Below are 21,070 nucleotides of genomic sequence, written 5' to 3'. Positions count from 1 at the left end.
GACTTGTAGTGACAGTGTTTGTTTTACATCATTCGGCGCAAAAAATAATCGTCTCAAAGTAAAATGTAAAGTGAAACCAGAATAAAAAATAAGTTGCTTTTATAATTAACAACATGTCGACATTTATAAATCACAGAGACGACAGTTCCGTGAACGTCGATGAAGCAATAACAAAAGATAGTGTAACTTATTATAAAATCGTTGTAAAAGTGGGGTTCGTGCAGTGGGATGTATGGCATCGGTACAGTGACTTTGTAGAGCTCCACGACAAGCTTGTGAACGATTTCGGCGTCGCTAAAGACCTACTTCCGCCGAAGAAGGTCATTCGTAACAAGACGCCTAAATTCATTGAACACAGACGAGAGGCCCTGAAAGAATATCTCAATAATATATTTAATTTTTTAAACCTCAATTTGCCCTCTGACTTTGCTCACTTCTTGGACTTCCATTTATACGACATATTCTTTTTATTACAAGATTTAGCAAAAAAACTTTATTTGGAGGGAGATAAGATGTTACAAAATGAAAAGATACATAAATTTACTCCATTACAGGTTGGTATTTTTATTGCTTTATGCTCCATTATTGAAACCTCTGCAAATTGATTATTATGCAAATTTAAGTATTCAATATATGTAATAATATAATTTTCAATTTAATTATTTGCAAAGTTTTCCTTTAAAACATTATCCATATACCTATTGTGTTTAATATTCCATATTCCATATAGTGTTATTAATGAAAGATAATATTTGCATAGTAACTGTAGTCATTATTATAATTTGCATTAATAAATGACTCATCTCTATTATAAACCACTTGTTAGATTTTCAAGGTTGTAAGAACATACTTTCTTATCATGTATGATGTGGTATATGGTGATATGATGTATGTTAAAATATTTCCTTATTTAAATATATAGTAAAATAAATATGCAGAGTTTAATTGTTTGTTCGCTTTATCGTTTTAATATCAGGAACTACTGGGCCGATTTGGATGAATGATGATGAATACAGATATAGTTTAAGATCCGAAAAAGGATACTTTTTATCCCTGAAAATTCCATCAAAACTATGCAGACATAACCCCAAGACTGTATGTCTTTTCCATTCACAAAGCCGGCAAAACTGTGGGTGGAAAGTTGACTATAATAATAAATAAAACTTATGACATACTTTGCTTAATTCCTACCAAGGTCAGAAGGGACCAAAATACCTTAATACAAATCAAATTATCAGTTGTTATGTTATCATTGCCCATATATGTATCAATAATAATTCTAATATCATCATTTCATCCAATAAGTTGAATTACGGCTTATCTTATGCAATATGAGTGTACTTCCTAATATAAATTTGCTTGTTTTTAATTTAAAACACCGGAAATCTAGATTTATTTATATAAAAATATAGAAGGTGAATTCATTGCTTAAATGATCTGAGATGATGATGTTCGATGATGTCAGAAAGTTGTACATCCTGTGTAGAAATAATATTTCACTAACACATTTAAGTGTGAAGTGTTCCTATAGTATTATAAATGAATTTCAAAGGTATGAGAAAATTGTACTATATAATATATTATGTCATATATTGGCAAGAGGAAATTATGTGTAAAATATAGTAAATTGCATATTATAATACTTATAGTTTATTGATATTATAAGATTGTTTTCTTTGTTTTTAAAAATTGTTGGAATTAAATTTAAACATAGATGTTGGTAGAAAAAGAGTAATCATTCAAAAATTGAATGTCAGATTGTTCAAAATACATACTTTAAATCTGAAATAAAATGGACATTTGAATACATAATATTAATATCTTTAACTCCTAAATGTTTAAACTTTACTTTTGATTGCTTTTAGTTTAATCTATATATATAAAAGAAAGTGGTGTTATTTGTGGTGGATTAATTGTACCTTGTGGTAGCTTTGAAACAGGAAATGGACGTAGAAAAGTTTGTATCCCAGAAATCCACCAGGAACATGCAAGGAAAGCCCCGGGTCATTATTTCCTGCGACTACGCGGGCGTAATGCTAATGTGCAATAAACTCAAAATTTATGTCAATTAACTGTTATCGATATCTCAATTCCAGCTTCATGCAATCAGTGAAAGATTCAAAATGGCCTGCCCACCCACAGAGAAACTCGACCAGATGTATGACTTCAGCCACATACTAGATTTTTGCTCGCAAGTACGCTCGCTCAGCATAGAGGGCAGTTATGAGAAACTCGGCACAAGTAACATTGTGCCCAACGACCTGAAGTTTGATTTGATAGCATTTAAGTCACTGATGGACTTGAAGGTTCTAGGTGTACCTATGCCATGTATACAGAGTGTTGGTAAGTTTGTGACAGAATGTAATTTTTCCTATTTTAACTTATTAAAAAGAAATGAATGTGCCAACTCATAATGTATAACGTTACATGTAACGTAACATGTAACATTAATATAATTATGTTCTTTAATTACATAAACATTTTCATAGTTTAAAGTGTTTGTATAGATTTAATATTACATTGAATTATTCATATATGTAATAATATAAGTCAGAAGCGGTTTTTATTTGTTTGTTGGAGCACTCCAATCTCAGGAATGACTGAACCAATTCCAAAAGTTCTTTTACCATTGGATATGTATATGATACCTTAGTGCTATGGGCTATATATGTATCGTGGACGAAGCCGGCCGAACCGCAAAAGTGTAAAATGTTTAAGGGTCAAAAATTCCAAAAAAAAGTACTTCCAACACCATGCATATTGCTAGTGTTTCTGGGAGGTGGTGACCACTTGACATCAGGTTTTTTTTATGTAAAAGCGACCAACTGAACTGGCGATTCGCCTGATGGTAAGCGATCACCACCGCCTATAAACATTCGCAAATGTACCTCGGCAAATGCGCTGCTCGATTTAAAGGGGGAAAGGGAAAGGATTGGCGACTGGAAAAAAGGACTGGACTGGGAAGGTTCCAGCCTCCTCCACCTCCTCCAGCTTGCTCTACTATGAAACAAACAAAGACCTAGAACTACTACCGTGAATTCATCACACAACATATCATCCTATCCTACTAATATTATAAATGCGAAAGTTTGTGAGGATGGATGTATGTGTATGTGTATGTTTGTTACTCTTTCACGCAAATACTACTGAACCGATTGCAATGAAATTTGTTACGTAGATATCTTGACACCTGGAATGACACATCGGCAACTTTTTATTCCGATATTTCTACGGGATACGGAGTTACGCGGGCGAAACCGCGGGGCGCAGCTAGTGATTCATAATTCCCTCTCCGAACATTTTCCCAGTTTTAGCGCATGTATAGTTTTGCTTACGTAATGATGAAATTAAGAAATTAAAGACTTAAACGGATTTTTATTCATTATATTATTAACCCGACGTTTCGAATACTTTACAGCGAGCGTGGTCACGTCTCCCCGTGTAAAATTCTTTAATTTCTAAATGTGTATTACCCGCGTAAAATAAAACACAAGAAAATGATGAAATTTTCCAGGCAGTTTGCGCGACACCCTGTGCAGTTTGTCAGTGCTGATAGCGACGGTGGTGTCGCTCAATGAATTCCTGCTCGTGGATGTTCTACACAAGGACCCATCGAGTATCACCGATTCCATGGTAAGAATGCCTATATTATATTGTATTATGTCATTTATAAACTGGGTATGAATTGCTTATGAATTGTTTATTTTATTCCAAACAATGTTCACAAACAGAATTCTCATATCCTTATTGCTCACACGTGCTTCAACAACATCGTAAATATTGGCTTATTTAATAATCGCAATAACGATTCAGAGTTCACGTTATCATCGCTCTAATTGGGTCGGGTCAAACGGGCCGCGTGTGTATGTAATCCTAGATAATGCGTGACTAAGAGGGTCGTATAGATACAAACATTATAAATAATAATGGTTTTGGAGAATATGCTGTTGTAAAGGAAGAGGGTTTGAATCCAAGGTGGATTGAAAAATATTTAAAAATTTTAAAAATTGCCTGATCAAAACAAGCAAGCAAGTAATTTTATATATTACTAGCGGTCCGTCCCGGCTTCACCCGTGGCACATATATTACCTATATAGCCTTCCTCAATCAATGGGCTATCTAACAATGAAATAATTTTTCAAATCGGATCAGTAGTTCCAGAGATTAGTGCGTTCAAACAAACAAACAAACTCTTCAGCTTTATAATTAGTTCTCCGAAGCAAATCATCTGTAGGATACGAATCGTCTGATACAATAGATTTTGAACATTGCTGCAACGAAATAACATGTAAATTGCAATGAATCATATGCCGCTCGGACATTCTTGACGACTGTCTAATGGGCGATTATCAAATATATGTATATACAGTTATTTATTGTATGCCTTGTGTAAATAAAGTTAGTTATTAGTCGTTCGCTAGTTTTGATAAGAGCACTTTTTTATCACTTTTTTCAATGTAGGGTATGAAAATGTTTAATATACGTAAATAAGTTATAAGTTCTAATTTGAAGTTTAATTTTATGAACTTAAATGTGTATTGCTAATTTCATTGTATTATATCACACGTAACAAAAAGTAAACTGGTATTTGTATGTTGTAATAATATGTATACTTAAAACATTACATATCCAGAAATAAACCTGCGATCATATATTAAATTCTTCACACAATTTCCATTTTAATATTCACAGATATGGAAGAAACTAACGACCATAAACTTCTCTAGTAACAACATAGCCAAAGTGGACTGGGCGATACGCCTCGTCCCAAAGCTGCAGCACCTCAACTTGTCATCAAACAGATTGGACGAGCTCTGCGACGTGTCCTGCCTCCACGATCTCCAAGTGCTGAATTTATCCATGAATCGTTTCAGCGCGTGCGAGAACTGGCACGAGAGGATTGGGAACATCGTCAGAATAGATTTATCGCAAAACAAAGTCCAATCGTTACAGGGTTTCTCGAGGCTGTACTCGCTGGAGAGTTTGGACCTGAGCTGCAACGTCATAACGGATATAGAGGAAGTGCAGCACATATGCAGACTCCCGTGCCTAGAGTATCTATGGCTGACCGCCAACCCAGTGGCGTCGAGCATAGACTATAGAGTTAAGGTGCTGGAGCAATTCAACGCCCGAATGTCGGAATTGTGTTTGGACAATGAAAAAGCGTCGGAGAGGGAATTGGACACGGCCCGCGTTCTGCAAGCGTTGAGGGTAGTTAAAGAGAAGAAAACGCCGAGCTTCTTGCAAAACAATAACACGAGTCATAGCTTTCATAGGAGTTGACGACCGGTGTGATTTGTTTTTTAGCTAATATTCTGTTACTGACGATTTAAAACCGAATATCTGGAGATATGTCAGTTTTAAATTTACTTTTACTCGTGTATAGTAAGAGAGTATTTTGCATTGCTTCAATTATGCTGAGTGTATTTGGGGCTAGAAGTATTGTAGCTTTAATTGAGTTTTTTTTTAAAATGACAGTTTGATAATACCCAGTTTTTTGCTTTCTTTATTAAGTTTTAATGAATCACTCTTCACTTGTGATAATATGTATCAATAATTTTTGTATTTGAAACATTTTTGAATAACGAATTTATATTATAGATAATTAATTGTTTTGGTTCACGAAACCGATCATTTAAGATTACCATTCCAAAATATGGTGCTAGGGCATTGAGTAACTTCATATATTCAAAAATACCATTTTCAAATGCAATGAAAATATCTCAAGATAGATTTTTATTTGCAATACCAATATGTATTTAACAATAATATTAAACAATATTGTGTGTGTGTTATTAACTCAATGTATGTATTAAGATATATTGTTATATCAATAATTTATTTAAGATGAAATATGTAAAATTATTTTTAAAAATTAACTTGATACACAATTCTATAGAATCGCTTTAAAAACTGCCCTCAAATTTGTTTGTCAACATTTTAGTCGAATGAAACAAACATAGAAGCATAGTCAAGCTTTTTATTAGCATTATTGGCAGTACTATGAGATGTATTCACAAAACGTACCAAAAGCAATAAAACTTGACGGCCTAAGCGATAGCTTAATTATTTCGAATAAATAAATTCAACCTTATTTGCATGAGTTTAAGTCGAATTTATAAAGCATTTGAGGACATGTTTTGATTCTGATTGTGTATCTATTGAGATGAAATCATCGCAAACACCATCATATTCAAATCCAATATAAGATCATACAAACATGTTGCTTAAATGATCGAATGTGCATGTTAAAAATGCAATATATTTTGTAATAAGCCTCAGCATTATCAACATTATTATAAATATTAAGGTAAAGACATTATTTTGTATAATATTAGTGTATAAAATACAATGTAAAAATAATATAATTGATGACTAAACTACACCTATCAAGGTGGAATAGTATTGTTTTCTAGAAGTATTATATTTGTGATTTTTTTTATTGTAAAACAATACGTATTGTGTTATATTAAAGTTATATCACGTTAGTCCTTGTTTTATTTATGGAACACGAAATATCTTATTAAAACCTAGATGACTAAGCGCTGCTTGAATTTTTTACAAATAAAAAAACGATAATATATATAAAGATGTAGTGCGAGTCAGACTCACGACATATTAAAGATTGCGCACTAATAAGCTAGAGCAACTGCAAAGATTCGGTCATCCATCCAATTTATGACCGTGCCAACCGTTGCTTAACTTCAACAACAACAGAAATATATAGTTTGTAAATTTCAAACTATGTTATCAGTGGTCTAATTAGACAGACAAACAAACGGAGAAGTCTAGGGCCCGTTTTTTTTGGAACTAAAACTGCTGAGAAATAAAACACATCCATCCAGCTAATAGTATTTATTAGGGCACCTATCAACACTCCAAACATAAATTCGTACGCTAAAAACGTATAAGACAAAAATGACAATCTATTACTAAATATAACGCACATAAGAAATATTTTCAATTACTTTGGAAACTTAATATAAAAATATTTCATAGGTTTAAACATAATCATTGACAAATATCAATCTCAAATACTACGTTAGTATATCTACAAAGCATTAAAAACATTCACAAATCCAACATTCCTCCAAAAAACCAGTCTTTATATTTTAATACTTATCATTACTTATTGCGTTTATTACTTAATTATAATTATAAAATACATGTGATAGTTTCACTGGTGATTAAATGTGTGATCTATGCCTCAAGTTTTTTTTAACTATGCGATACTATATCGCTATAATCAATTTATAACCTTCTAGGAACTAGCCTATTTTATTTTAGACCTCATTATTTTTAGCATTAAAGCAAAAATTTTAGCGTCTTTGACAAATATATGATTCATATAATAATCTATTTTGATAACGACTATCATAAAAATATATCTTAATTTTTGTTTAATTTATATATTTTTTTAAATATTTTATGAACGGAGTCAATCTGTTTCATACATATTAAAGAAGAATTATAAAGCAATGAGCAAAAAAAATGTTTTTTGATATTTTTTTGTTTTTCTTTTTAACAACATTTTTATAAAAGCTGATAAATTGAGTGATGATCTTATATTATAGTTTGATTTTCAATACTTTAGCGTAATATTGTCTATATCAATCTTATACGCTATATTCATTCAATGCTTTTTAAATTTACATTATTTTATAGTCATGTTAATTTCACATTTCGCAAAAACCTACTGAAATAAATTATGCAATCATTCATTTATAGTCAGGATTTAAATCTAATGACTTTTTTTGCTGTTAAATATTAATTTTAAGCAGAAATGAGGGTAGGTAGCGTGAAATGCCACTGCTCGTCGGTAGCTTGGTATAGTGGCGCTCTCGCTTTGACCCCGCTGGCCGTGGGTCGTCGGTTCGGGTCCGTGCTAAGCATTAATTTTAGCACCTCGGTCTGGAAAGGAAATAACTTTTTATACATGTTTATACATGACAAATAAATGTTTATTGGAAGTCATATTTTTACTTAATTATCTCATGAAAGAATCAAATATTTTTTATCGCGTATATGTTAAAGCGACTTGCTTAATCAGCCGTTCAATAAACAGTCTAGCCTCTTGATTTACCGACATCATTCAAACAACAAGCTTAAAATCCAATCACCCAGGTTGATAGCGCTTACTGCTGACTATGACATATAAAAGCTATTTCCTACCACTCAAACTAACTCAACACCCACCTCATTCGGGTAATTATGTTCAAAGTGAGTGGGATAGTGTCCCTTCCTCACTCGCAGCAAGCAGTCCACTCTTTCCGCCTCAGTACCGAAAGGGTGTAACAGCTCAAACAAAACCAGCCCCAGAGAGTAGATATCCACCTTATAGCTATATGGTAGACCTTGGAGTTGTTCTGGAGACATGTATAAGTGGGTACCTGCAAGACAAAGATGCATTTAGTGCTTTTCTTCATAATCCTGACGGTTGCTGAGATGAGCTTGGTGATGGATTGACTGAGATGTTGACGAGGCTATAAAATTTAATTCAATACAATTCACAATCATTTTTCAATACTTCTTAAGTTACGCTTATGTATATGTATATTATATTATTAGTTGGTTGGTTGGTTATATATAGCTGCTTGGTGGGCGCTTGTGATCTCTCACCATCAGGCGATTCACCAGCTCAGTTTTGCCCGTGTTACAAAACTAAAAAAATCCCCCTCCCCCCCACAACTTTTTTTTTATTTTTTTATTGTGGGATAGGGAAGCGCTTGACTACCATCTCGCCTGCTGGTAAGCGTAGATGTAGTCTAAGGTGGAGCGCGCTTCCCTAGGAGGTACCTGTTCACTCGACTTTTGAAGATCCCCAGATTATACTCGTCAGGGAACACAGACTCAGGAAGCATGTTCCAGTCCCTTGCGGTTCGAATAAAGAATGACTACTCACCAACTCGATGCGTGTGGCCACCGTTCGGGTGCGAGTTGTCAGCGGGCTCCCCCCCCTGCGAGTCGCCCATGGCCGTGACCAGGCCAAAGTCGCCGACCTTCACTTTGCCGTCGGGCGCGAAGAATATATTGCTGGGCTTCAAGTCTCGGTGGATCAGACCGGCTAAATGCACGTACTCCACCGCCGACACTATCTGACTGAAGAGCGTTTGTACCTGGAATTCATATTTTTTTTTATTGGATGAGCCTATTTTTTTGAATGGGAATATATCTCTGTCCTTCTGTCTCTTCTTCGTGCCTAAACCATTGAATTGATTTAGATGAAATTTGGTATAGAAAAGTTTTATGAACTTCGTTCTGTAATTATTAACATCTCTATCCTGACTCCAAAACTACCACGGCTTCTTCCTTTCCATGATATTATGTTATCACTGATGGAAAGTACCCAGTATTAAAGCCTGGGTATGCGTATACGCATTCTCCACTGTACAAAAATTATATAATTGCAACTACTTCTGTATGTACACGTGCATCTCGCGTCCCGCTATACCTTGTCCCGCCGGCACTCCCACGTGCGGTTGTCCCGCAGCCAGTCGTGCAGGCTGTCACGGCGGCACAGCTGCATCTGTATGTACAGGTACATCTTGCTGGCGTCGCCCGAGCGCACGCACATGTCCAACGACCAGTGGCGCGTGTGGCCCTTCTGAGGATTACATTACAAATGATAAGTAAAATAAGTAAAATTATATCATGTGGAGACGAATTCTTAACCGCTTCTCCCCTCCCCTCCCACCACGTTCGAACGACTTCTCCCCGCACGTGGCCTATGATCGAAATCACGCAAATAAAGCAGAACATAACGCCCATTTTAGTACGCACGCAGTTGCGTGTGTGCATGAGCTCTTTATTGTAATTTCACAGGAATTTTTAAGACTAACACAAAAATAGCGTTATTTTACCTTTTATTATCTGTATGTCTATAATAAAACAGATAATTATACCAATGATATAAATGAAAATCTGTCTGATTCAACAACATACACACAGCAGCTGATTATTATGTTTATAATAATATTCTATTAACCCAAGACAGAGATAATATGATTTGTTTCTACAATGACCGAGCCAAACGTACCCAACGTGATTACAAATTTAATTTAAATTTGCAAACTGATGAAGGATCAGTGACAATGCACTAATTTCATGAGTATATCTTATTATGTCAATTGAATAATTTTTGTACGTAGAGTAGTACGTAAGAGCAACTACGGAGTTTCTTGCCGGCTCTTCTCTGTAGAAACTGCTTTTCGAACTGGTGGTAAATGTTAAAACTATTTTATGACTGACTATGATTCAATAGTACTTCTATGAGAAGTCTAATTGAATAAATTAATATACTCGAAATTGGTGAGACAGAAAAGTTGATTTTAAACGACAAATTATGACATTAAATCGTGTTTTTCAATTTTTTTTATCACATTTTAATATTCCTTTAAAACCAATTGGCTCCACGACCATACCTTCTTCTTACTCCCGCTCGAGTAACTGCCACATTCCTTAACCTTCTCCAGCTGCTTATTGGACAGATCCTGTCTAGCCTGGGACAGTCCCTTTGTGTCCTGGCTATTAGCGAACACTATGAAGGAATCGTCCCCGCTGCCCTTGTTCGTGTCCGGAGTATTCGCGGTTAGGTGGGCGTCCTTTGATGCATTCTCGTCGAACACTATACTGAAGGAATCGTTGCAACTCAGGGACCTGTAAGGGGGTAAATTTATACGAATAATTTCGTGAATTCTACCAAATTTAAAGAAGGAAAAGCACAATATATTTCTTAGTGTTTAGTAGTGGATTATTCTCTTTTTTCCGTATAAAAACAGTATTTTTGGTCATAATTAATGTCAGTTTTGTTAAATGTTCTTTTGAAATTTCTTAAATAGTTAATGAATAGGTCTGTAGTACTAAATGAAGTGTGGCAATGTGCAAGCGTTATACGATACACACTGGAATTAGTACTACTTTAAGACGTCACGCTAACGCACAGGCTTATTAGAAGTAAAAGTCAATACCATCCATCACTGCATATTGGGATCACTAAAATTCTATGTATAGTTTTTTTTCCTACATAGTTCATTGAAAGTTGAAGAAAAAACATGTGTATATGTATTTTTATAACCAATTATGTAAAACCATACCTGAGCCGCTTAGGTTCTTTCTTGTCATAGTCCAACGCGTCAATACAGTCATCTATAGACTTATGAATGTTTAGAGTCACCGCGTCACCTTTAGTTGGTGACTTGTCTATCTGTGGCGATGTACCTTCCGACATCACTGAAGCGCCACCTAATTCCCTGGAATCATAATTAAGAAATAAATAAAATAAAATAAGTTAAAAAAAAGGTGGTTAAAAAAAAGGTCGATTCACACACGATAGAAGTGAAACTTCAGTAAATCGACAAAAGAATGAGATGAATATATATAAAATAGTATGTATATTTCTGTCTCATTCTTTGCCGGCTTCATTCTACACATTTTTGTATTTGTGTCCCTTACCTGTCGTTTTTCCGTTGCATCAGGTTTGAAATCACAACGATTCTAAAGAAGTTTCACTTCAAAAAACTATAGCTGTTTTGAAAACAAATATTACTACGTCCTACCATATTAACGCGCTTTCATAAGTGTCTGCATGTTTATGTGTATGTATGTAACTTTAGACCCGATTTTGACCTACTTAAAACGGACAGATTTAATTAAAATTGTGTACACTTATCAAGGATGGGTAATAATGCAATAACTAATGAGTTTATCTTACTATCCTAAGTACGAGAGGTTTAAATGACTCCCTTGCGTATACTCTGTATAAGAGGAGTGAGATAATGTCACCGCTTTTAAATAAAGGAATAACATTAATAGCGTCAGGGAATACCACAAAATGTATTAAATATGAACGCAAAATGGAGGAATATTATCGATGATTCGGCCGAGTGTCCGCTAAGCTATCTCACCGCAGCCAATAGGCGTCCCTCAGCTCCTGCCAGCGCGGCGGCGGCTGCTCGAGCCACGCGTTGAAGTACCGCACGATGTGCTCGTGCTCCAGCTTGGCCAGCGCGCGCACCTCGCGCAGCACGCGCTCGCGCCGCGACTCCCTGACAACTCTGTCTCTTAGAACCACCCCCTAGCTCCCCCCCCACACCCCAACCACTTGCCATCCATGCGAACGCAGTTCGACTTTGATTCTAATTTTTGGTGTTCGTTCGATATAGGAAAAGCTTAGAAAAACGTACATTTATAAGATGTGAATATCCAAATCGCAATTATTGTGTTGAAATGTGGATGTAGTGGAGTAAAAGCCAAACTACGTTTGTATGGACGAGATGTGGTTAGGGCGCACTTATGGGACATATTAAACCCACGCACATAATCTGACAAAGATAAATCTGAAGAATTTGTTTGTTTGAACGCGTTAATCTCAGCAACTACAGATCCGATTAAAAAAATTATTTCAGTGTTAGTTAGTCCATTTATTGAGGAAGGCTTTACGCTATATAACATCAGATACTATGTGGGTAAAATCGCAGAGTGTAGCTAGTGATATTATAAACAAAGATACGCCGCGTTCATACTGAATGGCGTATCGAACATGCGTTGTTAAACTTAAAAGTATATATACAGTAATTTAAAACTACGACGGCGATAGATAATACGAATCGTATAAGATAGAAAGAGAGAGCTAGTAAAAGACACTGCAACAATTGCCTTAGTTTGTCCTTGCTATTGCTAGTTTAAGTATTTGTGCGTGCTAATGCGATATCAATTTCTTTTTAAATCATCAAATATCATATCAGCATATATCCTGAAGCAAATCGTATAATTTCTGCTTTTTCATTAGTTTTATCACTATAAAACACGCTTTTAGCTCATGTAATCCCATTGGCCGTTACATTGTAACAAAAAACCATCCTTACTTCGAAACTAGCCAGTGCCCGCGGCTTCACCGTAAGCGTTAGGTCAAATATAGTTGAAATAAAAATCATCTTGCACATCTACACTAATATTATAAAGAGGAAGAATTCGTATTTTTGTTTGTTTGTAAGAGATAAACTCAAAAACTACAGGACCGATTTAAAAAATTCTTTCACCATTAGAAATCTACAAAATCACCGAGTGACATAGGCTATGTGTGTACCACGAGCAAAGCCGAAGCGAACAGTTTGTATAAGACTACCAACTCACCGGCTCGGCAGCGTGATCCTCTTGACGGCGTACGACTGGTGGTCGATGTTGTTCCTCGCCTCGAACACCACCCCGAACCCGCCGCGCCCCAAACACCGCAGCGGGGTGAAGTCGTTCTCGTACCTTCCGGAATATTCCGCAACCTGGTTCTGCCTCTCGTAATGCCTCTCGACCACTATATACTCCTGGTTTATCGGCAATGGCGTCGTCGGCCGAATCTTCGCTGCGAAGAACCTGGGCCATATCATGAGATTCATCAGCAGGGCGGAACTGATCGCGATCAGGAGTACCTCCTTCCACCAGAACCAGAGCGAGTACACGTGGACGTGCACGTGGTGATGGTTGGGCGTGTCGTCGCTATTGTTGGGCAGGACTATGTCGGGTTGCGTTATCTCGTCGGCCACTTGGACAGCTTGGTCGCAGGTTTCTTGCAGGTAGAGGAAGAATCCTTGGTTTTCTGGAAATGGAAAAACATAGCATGTAATTTGATGATCAATTGAGTCTGCTATATGGTACGTTAAAATATTTAATAATAATATAATATATATATATAATATAAATAGGATAGTATGTTGGATAGCTTATAGTTTCTTAAACGACTTTCCAATACAAAAAGGAATAAAAATTTTTCAAGTCCCTCAAGTGTTCCTCTTTACATTTATTATAGTAATTTAATAAGCTATTAAAAACATAACTTACCCTGGACCCCGGTGTTGCCATACAAAGCAACCATAGACAAAGTGTTCTCCGCATCTGGCAACGCTTGCAAAGCGGTTCCGTCGCCTAGCAAAGGGCGGGACTGTTTCACTTTCCATGGCAACGGTTTTGTTGACATCGATGTTTCCAGCTTTCGGGCATACAGAGCACTTTCTTGTATGTACAGCTGATAAAAAAATCACTTTTAGTGAAATTCTATTGATAAATGAAGGATAAAAAGGTGTTTATTTGATTGATTTTGTAGCAATATTTTGAGTTCTTTTTTTTCTGGATTTGTTTTCTGTGATAAATTTTATAAGAATTTTAATGCTATGTATCAAAATAAAATATATGTACTTATTTGTTTCTGCTGAACCTGTAAATTTTTATGTTTTCTCAGAAACATTGTATGCTAAATTAGTCAATTTTTTATTCCTATTGAACAGATTTAGTTGGTGGAATACTAGTCATTAAAAATGTACCGCAAAATTCTACTAACAAGTCTCGAAGGACCAATTCAAACATATAAATGTTTTCTTTCTTTAAACAATAACATACCTGTGTGTTATGAATGCCAAGGTATATGGATGGTGGTTTCGCCGCCATGTCGGCGATGGCATGCGTCGCTTCCCACAACACATCCATAGTTTCTACCACGCCATTTTGTACCCGCCACATGTTCGCTACCGGAGCTTCTAACTGCAAGTGATTTTGATTCTTATATACGTATATGTATATTACATAATTATCAGTACGTGAAAGTATATTTTTGAATTAAATGTTTTATTGGAGTAGATTTGATTTAGGAAAAGTATTATAATCTACTGATGACAAATTTCGTAGCGTTCTATACGAATTATTAAAAAAAAAGCGAAATGGTTTAGTAAAAATAATGTTTTTACATTATAACATAAGTCGTACTTTCAACGTTTAACAAGCAATCGATCAAAATTTCAAATTATTCACAATACATACAAATGTCTATTACCTGATGTTGCCATATCGTGAGTTGAGAGTCCGGATGACGGACCGCCACCACACCCTCCGGCAGGGCCACCGCTATCGTCACTGGTACTGGAGTCGTCTGCTTCCCCGCGCATTCACGCCGGCTGAGAGCCAGGTTATGTTCCGCCACACTGAAGTTCCAGCTGAGAAAATGTTGATTACGTAACATCATCATCATCATCAGCCTATATATGTTCTCACTGCTGGGACACAGATCTCCTATGAGGGATTAGGCTATAATCCACCACGCTGACCAAGTGCGGATTAGCAGATGTCAAATGTCGTCAAACTTTTAATTCTTGGACATGACGGTTTCCTCACGATGTTTTTCTTGACCGTTTCGAACAGTAATGGTGTTATCAACATAAGCAGATAAATTGAAAAATTATTTATTTCTCGAACCCCTGACTTATCCTCCTCCCTCCTCACCACTCTGGTGGTCACTGCTTATGTTACGTAATATTGTAAGTCAATTGCTATTTGTACAAAAACAAATTGCTTCAATTAAAAAATGAGGAAATCAGAATGAATATTTATAATTAAACGGTGAACATTGACTTATTAACGTGAAAATATTTTCTTTCATTGATTTGCTTATATAGAAATAAAACTTATTTAAGTATATATTTCTTGTAAGTCTCTTTATTATCTATATCGATGTGACGTGAAATAACCATGCACTTATGTTCTAGCAAATTCTACCCTGACTGCTGAACATACTTCTCAGTCCCAGAGCGTGGGTCCAACGCCCTCACAGTGCTGGAGAGCCTCCTCAGCACCAGTATATCTCGACCGGCGCTCGCTATCTCCTGCTCACTGTTACACCCCGAAGAGTTGCATTCGTATATGATAGCACCCGTCTGTGCGTCTATACCCAACCATAGAGTTTCCCGCGCGCCTATAGATAAAAAAAATATATTTGAGCGCGAAATTCGATAAAATTATCAAGCGTTTTCTAATAATTGAGTTAGTATTTAAACATATGCACTTTATGCAACATAAAATACGTTGTTTGTAAGCGATGATCGATTGATTCCTAAAGTACTCAATCGATTATAATCAGATTCACACATTGAACCAGTGCACTTTTATCCAACTAAGATATAGAGTAGTTTATTTCAATTATGGTTAATGACTATCCGGGCGGAGCCGAGCCGAGCAGCTATTATTATTTGTATTTTAGTGTCGCTGGAATAAATTTAAAAATAATTTTACCAATACAAAGATACCTCAATACCGAGTGACAGATACTATTTTTAACACCCTTATATTAGCCTCACCTTTATGTTCATATATAACCGACTCCTTTAGACATTTTCTAAACTGCATTTATTATTTTTAAATGAATTATCAGCTGTTACACTATAAAATAAATAAACATATTTCACCATTCGGATGTATAAAAAAGAAAATAGAGCATGGACCTTTTACACCCAATTGCATAACACTTCTTTAAGAATATTAAGTGATTTCAGACCTAAATTAATATAAAGCTTTAAATCGATTGAAAATTAAACTTTAAATATAGACCCTACTTCGTAGTTTTTATTACAGGTGTGATATAGCACTCAATTTATACAAAGATCGACTGTAATTCATATTTAGCATGTTTCACATATATCAACATTGATAAGAAACAGATATTTATAATTTAACTAGCTGCACCCGGCAAACGCTGTTCTGCCTTACTCTTATCATTTAGCGGTATGAAAAATGGATGTTGGCCGATTCTCATAGATACCGGATAAGCACAAAAAATTTCATCAAAATCGGTCAAGCCGTTTCGGAGGAGTATGGCTACGAAAACTGTGACACGAGAATTTTATATATTAGACTAGCTTCACGCCCCGGCTCCGTCAGAATAGTCATTTATCATTATTGAAATAATATAAACTATCCTATTTTTTAATTTGGATCAAACTGCATAAGTGTATAGTGTTAAAATTAGTAGAGTAGTTTATAAACCCATTGCAGACAAACAACAATGAATAATCTTAACATATATATATATATATATATATATATATATATATGTATGTATATATATGTATGTATTAAGATTATTCATATCATTTACAACAAACATAAACAATACGTTTAAAAATAAGACTAGGTTTTTTATTTTTTTTATTGTTTATACATATGGCATTCGAGGAAAATGCATTTGCAAATATCTATCGATAAAGCATTTCTGTTTACATTCGTAGCATTATCTTGTAATTGTACTTATCATATCATTACCATCTGAAATACGTCCAATACAAATCTATACAAATATTATAAAACTAGCTGCACCCCGCGGTTTCACCCGCGTAAGTCCGTATCCCGTAGGAATATCGGGATAAAAAGTTGCCTATATGTTATTCCACTTGTTCAGCTGTCTACGTATCAAATTACATTGCAATCGGTTCAGTAGTTTTTACGTGAAAGAGCAACAAACACACACACATCCTTACAAATATAAAGTATAGTTTACGAATTCACAATGAGTTTATTGTATTGGAAAAATAATATAATTGAACTTAAATAAGGTAATTTAATTAACTTCCACTTCATGATGAAACACTATTGTAATGCAATGGTAAATGATTTATAACTGGATTTCAGGAATCTACTTAACATTTTCTTGGAAGTCGACGATCCATTAATCTTATTATTAGCTAGTTCGATTCGCTTTTAACAAGTACGTTTATTATCTAATATATAAAATTCTCGTGTCACAGTTTTCGTTGCCATACTCCTCCGAAACGGCTTGACCGATTCTTATGAAATTTTGTGTGCATATCGGGTATGTTTGAGAATCGGCTAACATCTATTTTTCATACCTCTAAATGATCAGAGTAAGGCAGAACAGCGTTTGCCGGGTGCAGCTAGTAAAATATAAAAACATACAATTTAATTTTTTTTTTAATTATACAATTGTCTATATTATATTCATATTGAATACTATTCAAATTACAAACAAAAATATCTACTACTTGGCTCAGTAAAGAAAGGCAACTTAATATACGCATTAAAAATATATCAAAGCTGAAGCTGCTTCCAAAATTTTATAGAACTTGGCTACTCTTAATTAAAGAATTTAGTATTTTCATATTATTTAATTGCTTTCTGCCCGCATTTTCGAAGGAATAGATACAACAGACCCAGGGTTTTCCTTGTATAGTTTCCCACCTGTTTATACCAAATATAATACAAATCAGTCAGTCAGTGGTTTAGACGAGAAAAAGAGACAGCGAGGGAATTAAAGGGGGGGAGACAGACAGACATTTTTGCATTCATTAGGGGCATAGCAGAGATTTGTCCCATACCCCATGACCCATACACAAGAAAAACTCACCGGCAATAACCAGATCATCTGAGTATTTAAAGGATGAAGACAACAGTTGCTCAGCGTCGAACGGCAAAGGTTCTAACGTGTCCCCACTCAAACTGTACAGAGTGCCACGGAGTGAAGGTATTAACCGTACCCTTTTCCCATTTGCCATAAGCTGAAAGAGGATTATGTATATTATTAGAATTAATTAAACCAAATACAGTTAGCGAGGCTTAAATAAAATACAGTAATAATAATCATAGCTTCCTCCTTTTTTTTGAAGTCGGTGGATAAAGCAAATTTTAAAGCAAAATGACGCGAGTTCGAATTCCGCCTCGTGATCAATATTATATATTCTTTAATAATTTCTTATGCATAAAGCATAACGATGCTATGAAACAAAAAAATTTATTCAATACATTTTACAATAACTATGTGAAAAAATAATGAGTACCCGACATAGATTGTGCCCTATATACTAGTACCAACCTCAAAATTGTGTAAATTAGACGACAGCAGCGGCTGTGTGTCCAGTGACCAAGCCGTGTTTCCATTTTCAGTTGAGAAAGCAGTCAAACGTCCATCAAGTGTGCTCACAATAACAAAGCTAAAAGTATGAATATGAGTTAAAACAAAAGATAACGATAACGCCCCATCGTGGGCACCGTTAGCCTAGAGAAGCGCGGTAAGGGGTCTGAAAAAGATTGGGAGGGAAGGGGTTGAAGTGGGTTAGTTGTTTGATTCTTAATTTCGTAAATGAGTAACAGGCGCCATAGGAAAAATATACAAGTTTATGATAAATCTTGTCATTTCAATTTGTATGTAATCATGATTCACACAAATTGCAATTCATATTCGAAAGTTTTTTATTTCATAATACAATTTTTATTTTATAAATATCAATATCATGCTTTTGTTGGAAAAAAACTTAATTTCTATATTTTCCCTGGTCTTCTCGTGAATCACCATCCTGGAATCTACATGAAAATCAAAGAGAAACAAAAATTTTTTGCTTAATTTGCTACGGCAATGCAAAAAGACGCGGGTTTGAATTCCGCCTCATGATCAAATTTTTCTATTCTGTCCAAATTTCTCAGTAACAAATCATTTTTTTATGTCACAGCGGGCAACTTTTGGCCTTTGTAGCTCTTATCATATTTAACTCTCACCGAAATACCCTTCCCTGACAATCAGTTGTGGGGATATGTTAAGGGTAACAGACAGACACTTTTTCAGTCCTGGTACGAATTTAAATCATTAAAAATTAAAAATTAATAGCAACATGGGCATAGTCAATTACATATTGGGACTTTAAGTCACAACTAAAGTTCAAAAAACAACCTATAAGATCTCTTTGGTATTCTGGAAGTTTTTATAGGTCAGTGGAATAGCACAGGTTAAAAAAAAAGACAAGCAGTAAATGAGATGTATCCCATCCTCTCCCCCATGCCCCTAGATGATTTTAAGCCAAGCAACCAAGAATCAGTATTTAATGCTATTATAATAATAAGGGTTTGATTTTAATCAACAATAATATAAAAGCTATAAACATGAAATAGTTTGTTTATATAAATGTATCAGATATCATCAGATACATTTAAAAAAAATATTATTCAATTATTTTCTGTATAGATAGATAAGCTATCAAGGTCAATATTAATTAGATTTGCAGTCGATTCATTGAAATAAAAAATAGGGTTCTAGAATTTACTGTTGCTTGTGTAGAGACCTCAAACAGAAGCTAGCGAACAAAATATACAACTAGAAAACAAAATTTAATATCCCATAACAATCGTCCTCTACAGGAAGGTTTGGAAAATATGTATATTAATTTTATATTACAATGTCGGCAATGTACTGAATAGATTTTATAACTTAACTTACTCATTGTATACCGGTGCATCTTTTGCAATATGGGGATTGCAGTATGGTAACTTTTGGATGGTATCTTCAGTTCGGATATAAGAAACAAAACATGATAACACGAAAGCCGCCTTCAAGGCAATCACTCGCCAATACCAATCCGACATATTATTATTGCTAAATTATATGTGGACATCGCAAACCCCTTCACACGGGAGTTTTTTATTACGAAACTTCGATTTGAAATTACAAGTTTTAACTTGAGAAGACTACAAAATAAACAACACAGACGATCACTCACACACTTCCACGTAAACTGTCAGTTGTCATTGTGACTTTATGACTCAGTCTATCGGAATGTCACTTGTCCTATTAATGTCCCGTAAATCTATCTATCATAGAAGAGAATTAAATCTAATTACCTACGTATATTTTACCTGTATACCTTGTAAGGAATTATTATAAGCAAAACACAAAGCTTAAAACATGCATGAAAAAAAATGAATATACAGGAAAACTGACAAAATATGCATTATCATATGATAAGTTTGAGGAACAAATAAAAAAATGTTTTTTTTTTTATCTCACAATTAATTGATAAGAAAAGAAAAACTATTAGCACTGAGGATGGTTTATAAACATGCATATAATAAGAACTTTATTACAACTTTTTATATGATTCAACTCGCGAAGACCTGACGTAACAATTTTGAACTGATAGGCAATATCGGTTTGCTTGCCGGTAAGTTGATGTATTTGAGTATGTGGGTCGAGTACGCTTCGGAACGAATTGGACCAGCTCGCATCGTAGACGGTACAATACCCCCACAAAAGATCAGCGTGAAATAGCAGCATGCTGCTGTGTTACGCTTCCCATATTTAAAAGATTTTAGAAAAATCCATACTCCTAGCCAGGCTCAATCCGTAGACTTTGGAAATAAATAAAACACACCCTATGTTATTACAATAATAATTGACAGTGTTTCCTGATAAGGAATTAATCGAGCAAAGTATCTAAAATAGGTACCTATCTAGATTCTTTCGACACGTCGCAGGTTG

The 21,070-nt window shown here is 35.0% G+C and overlaps 3 protein-coding genes across 3 annotated transcripts in view; 1 reads left to right on the top strand and 2 right to left on the bottom strand.

Annotated features, from left to right (window-relative positions):
• LOC119829182 (UPF0518 protein v1g243165-like) overlaps positions 1-115 on the bottom strand; it is a 7,598-nt gene extending 7,483 nt beyond the window's left edge. Inside the window, exon 1 of the mRNA XM_038351584.1 lies at positions 98-115. Within this exon, the coding sequence (XP_038207512.1) occupies positions 98-115 (18 nt within the window). The remainder of the gene's footprint in view (positions 1-97) is intronic.
• Positions 7-6,494, top strand: LOC119829016 (nischarin). The gene is made up of 4 exons (XM_038351371.1): positions 7-554; positions 2,097-2,343; positions 3,515-3,633; positions 4,693-6,494. Exons 1-4 carry the CDS (start codon positions 114-116, stop codon positions 5,281-5,283), a joined length of 1,398 nt encoding a protein of 465 aa, XP_038207299.1. The 5' UTR covers positions 7-113; the 3' UTR covers positions 5,284-6,494.
• Positions 6,495-7,512: 1,018 nt separating this feature from the next.
• LOC119828920 (eukaryotic translation initiation factor 2-alpha kinase) lies at positions 7,513-20,340 on the bottom strand. Its single transcript, XM_038351236.1, has 15 exons — positions 20,033-20,340; positions 18,638-18,755; positions 18,173-18,323; positions 15,553-15,730; positions 14,816-14,975; positions 14,386-14,526; positions 13,831-14,014; positions 13,132-13,588; positions 11,904-12,044; positions 11,094-11,249; positions 10,422-10,656; positions 9,452-9,604; positions 8,903-9,116; positions 8,197-8,390; positions 7,513-7,911 (listed from the first exon to the last, which is right to left on the bottom strand). The coding sequence occupies exons 1-15, from the start codon at positions 20,176-20,178 to the stop codon at positions 7,774-7,776; spliced, it is 2,766 nt and encodes a 921-aa protein (XP_038207164.1). The 5' UTR covers positions 20,179-20,340; the 3' UTR covers positions 7,513-7,773.
• Between the last annotated feature and the right edge of the window lie 730 nt (positions 20,341-21,070).

This window comes from Zerene cesonia, chromosome 9 (genome assembly GCF_012273895.1).
Source record: "Zerene cesonia ecotype Mississippi chromosome 9, Zerene_cesonia_1.1, whole genome shotgun sequence".
NCBI classification, from domain to species: domain Eukaryota; kingdom Metazoa; phylum Arthropoda; class Insecta; order Lepidoptera; family Pieridae; genus Zerene; species Zerene cesonia.
The sequence above is the reverse complement of the archived record's forward strand: the minus strand, read 5'-3'. Positions and strand labels throughout refer to the sequence as shown.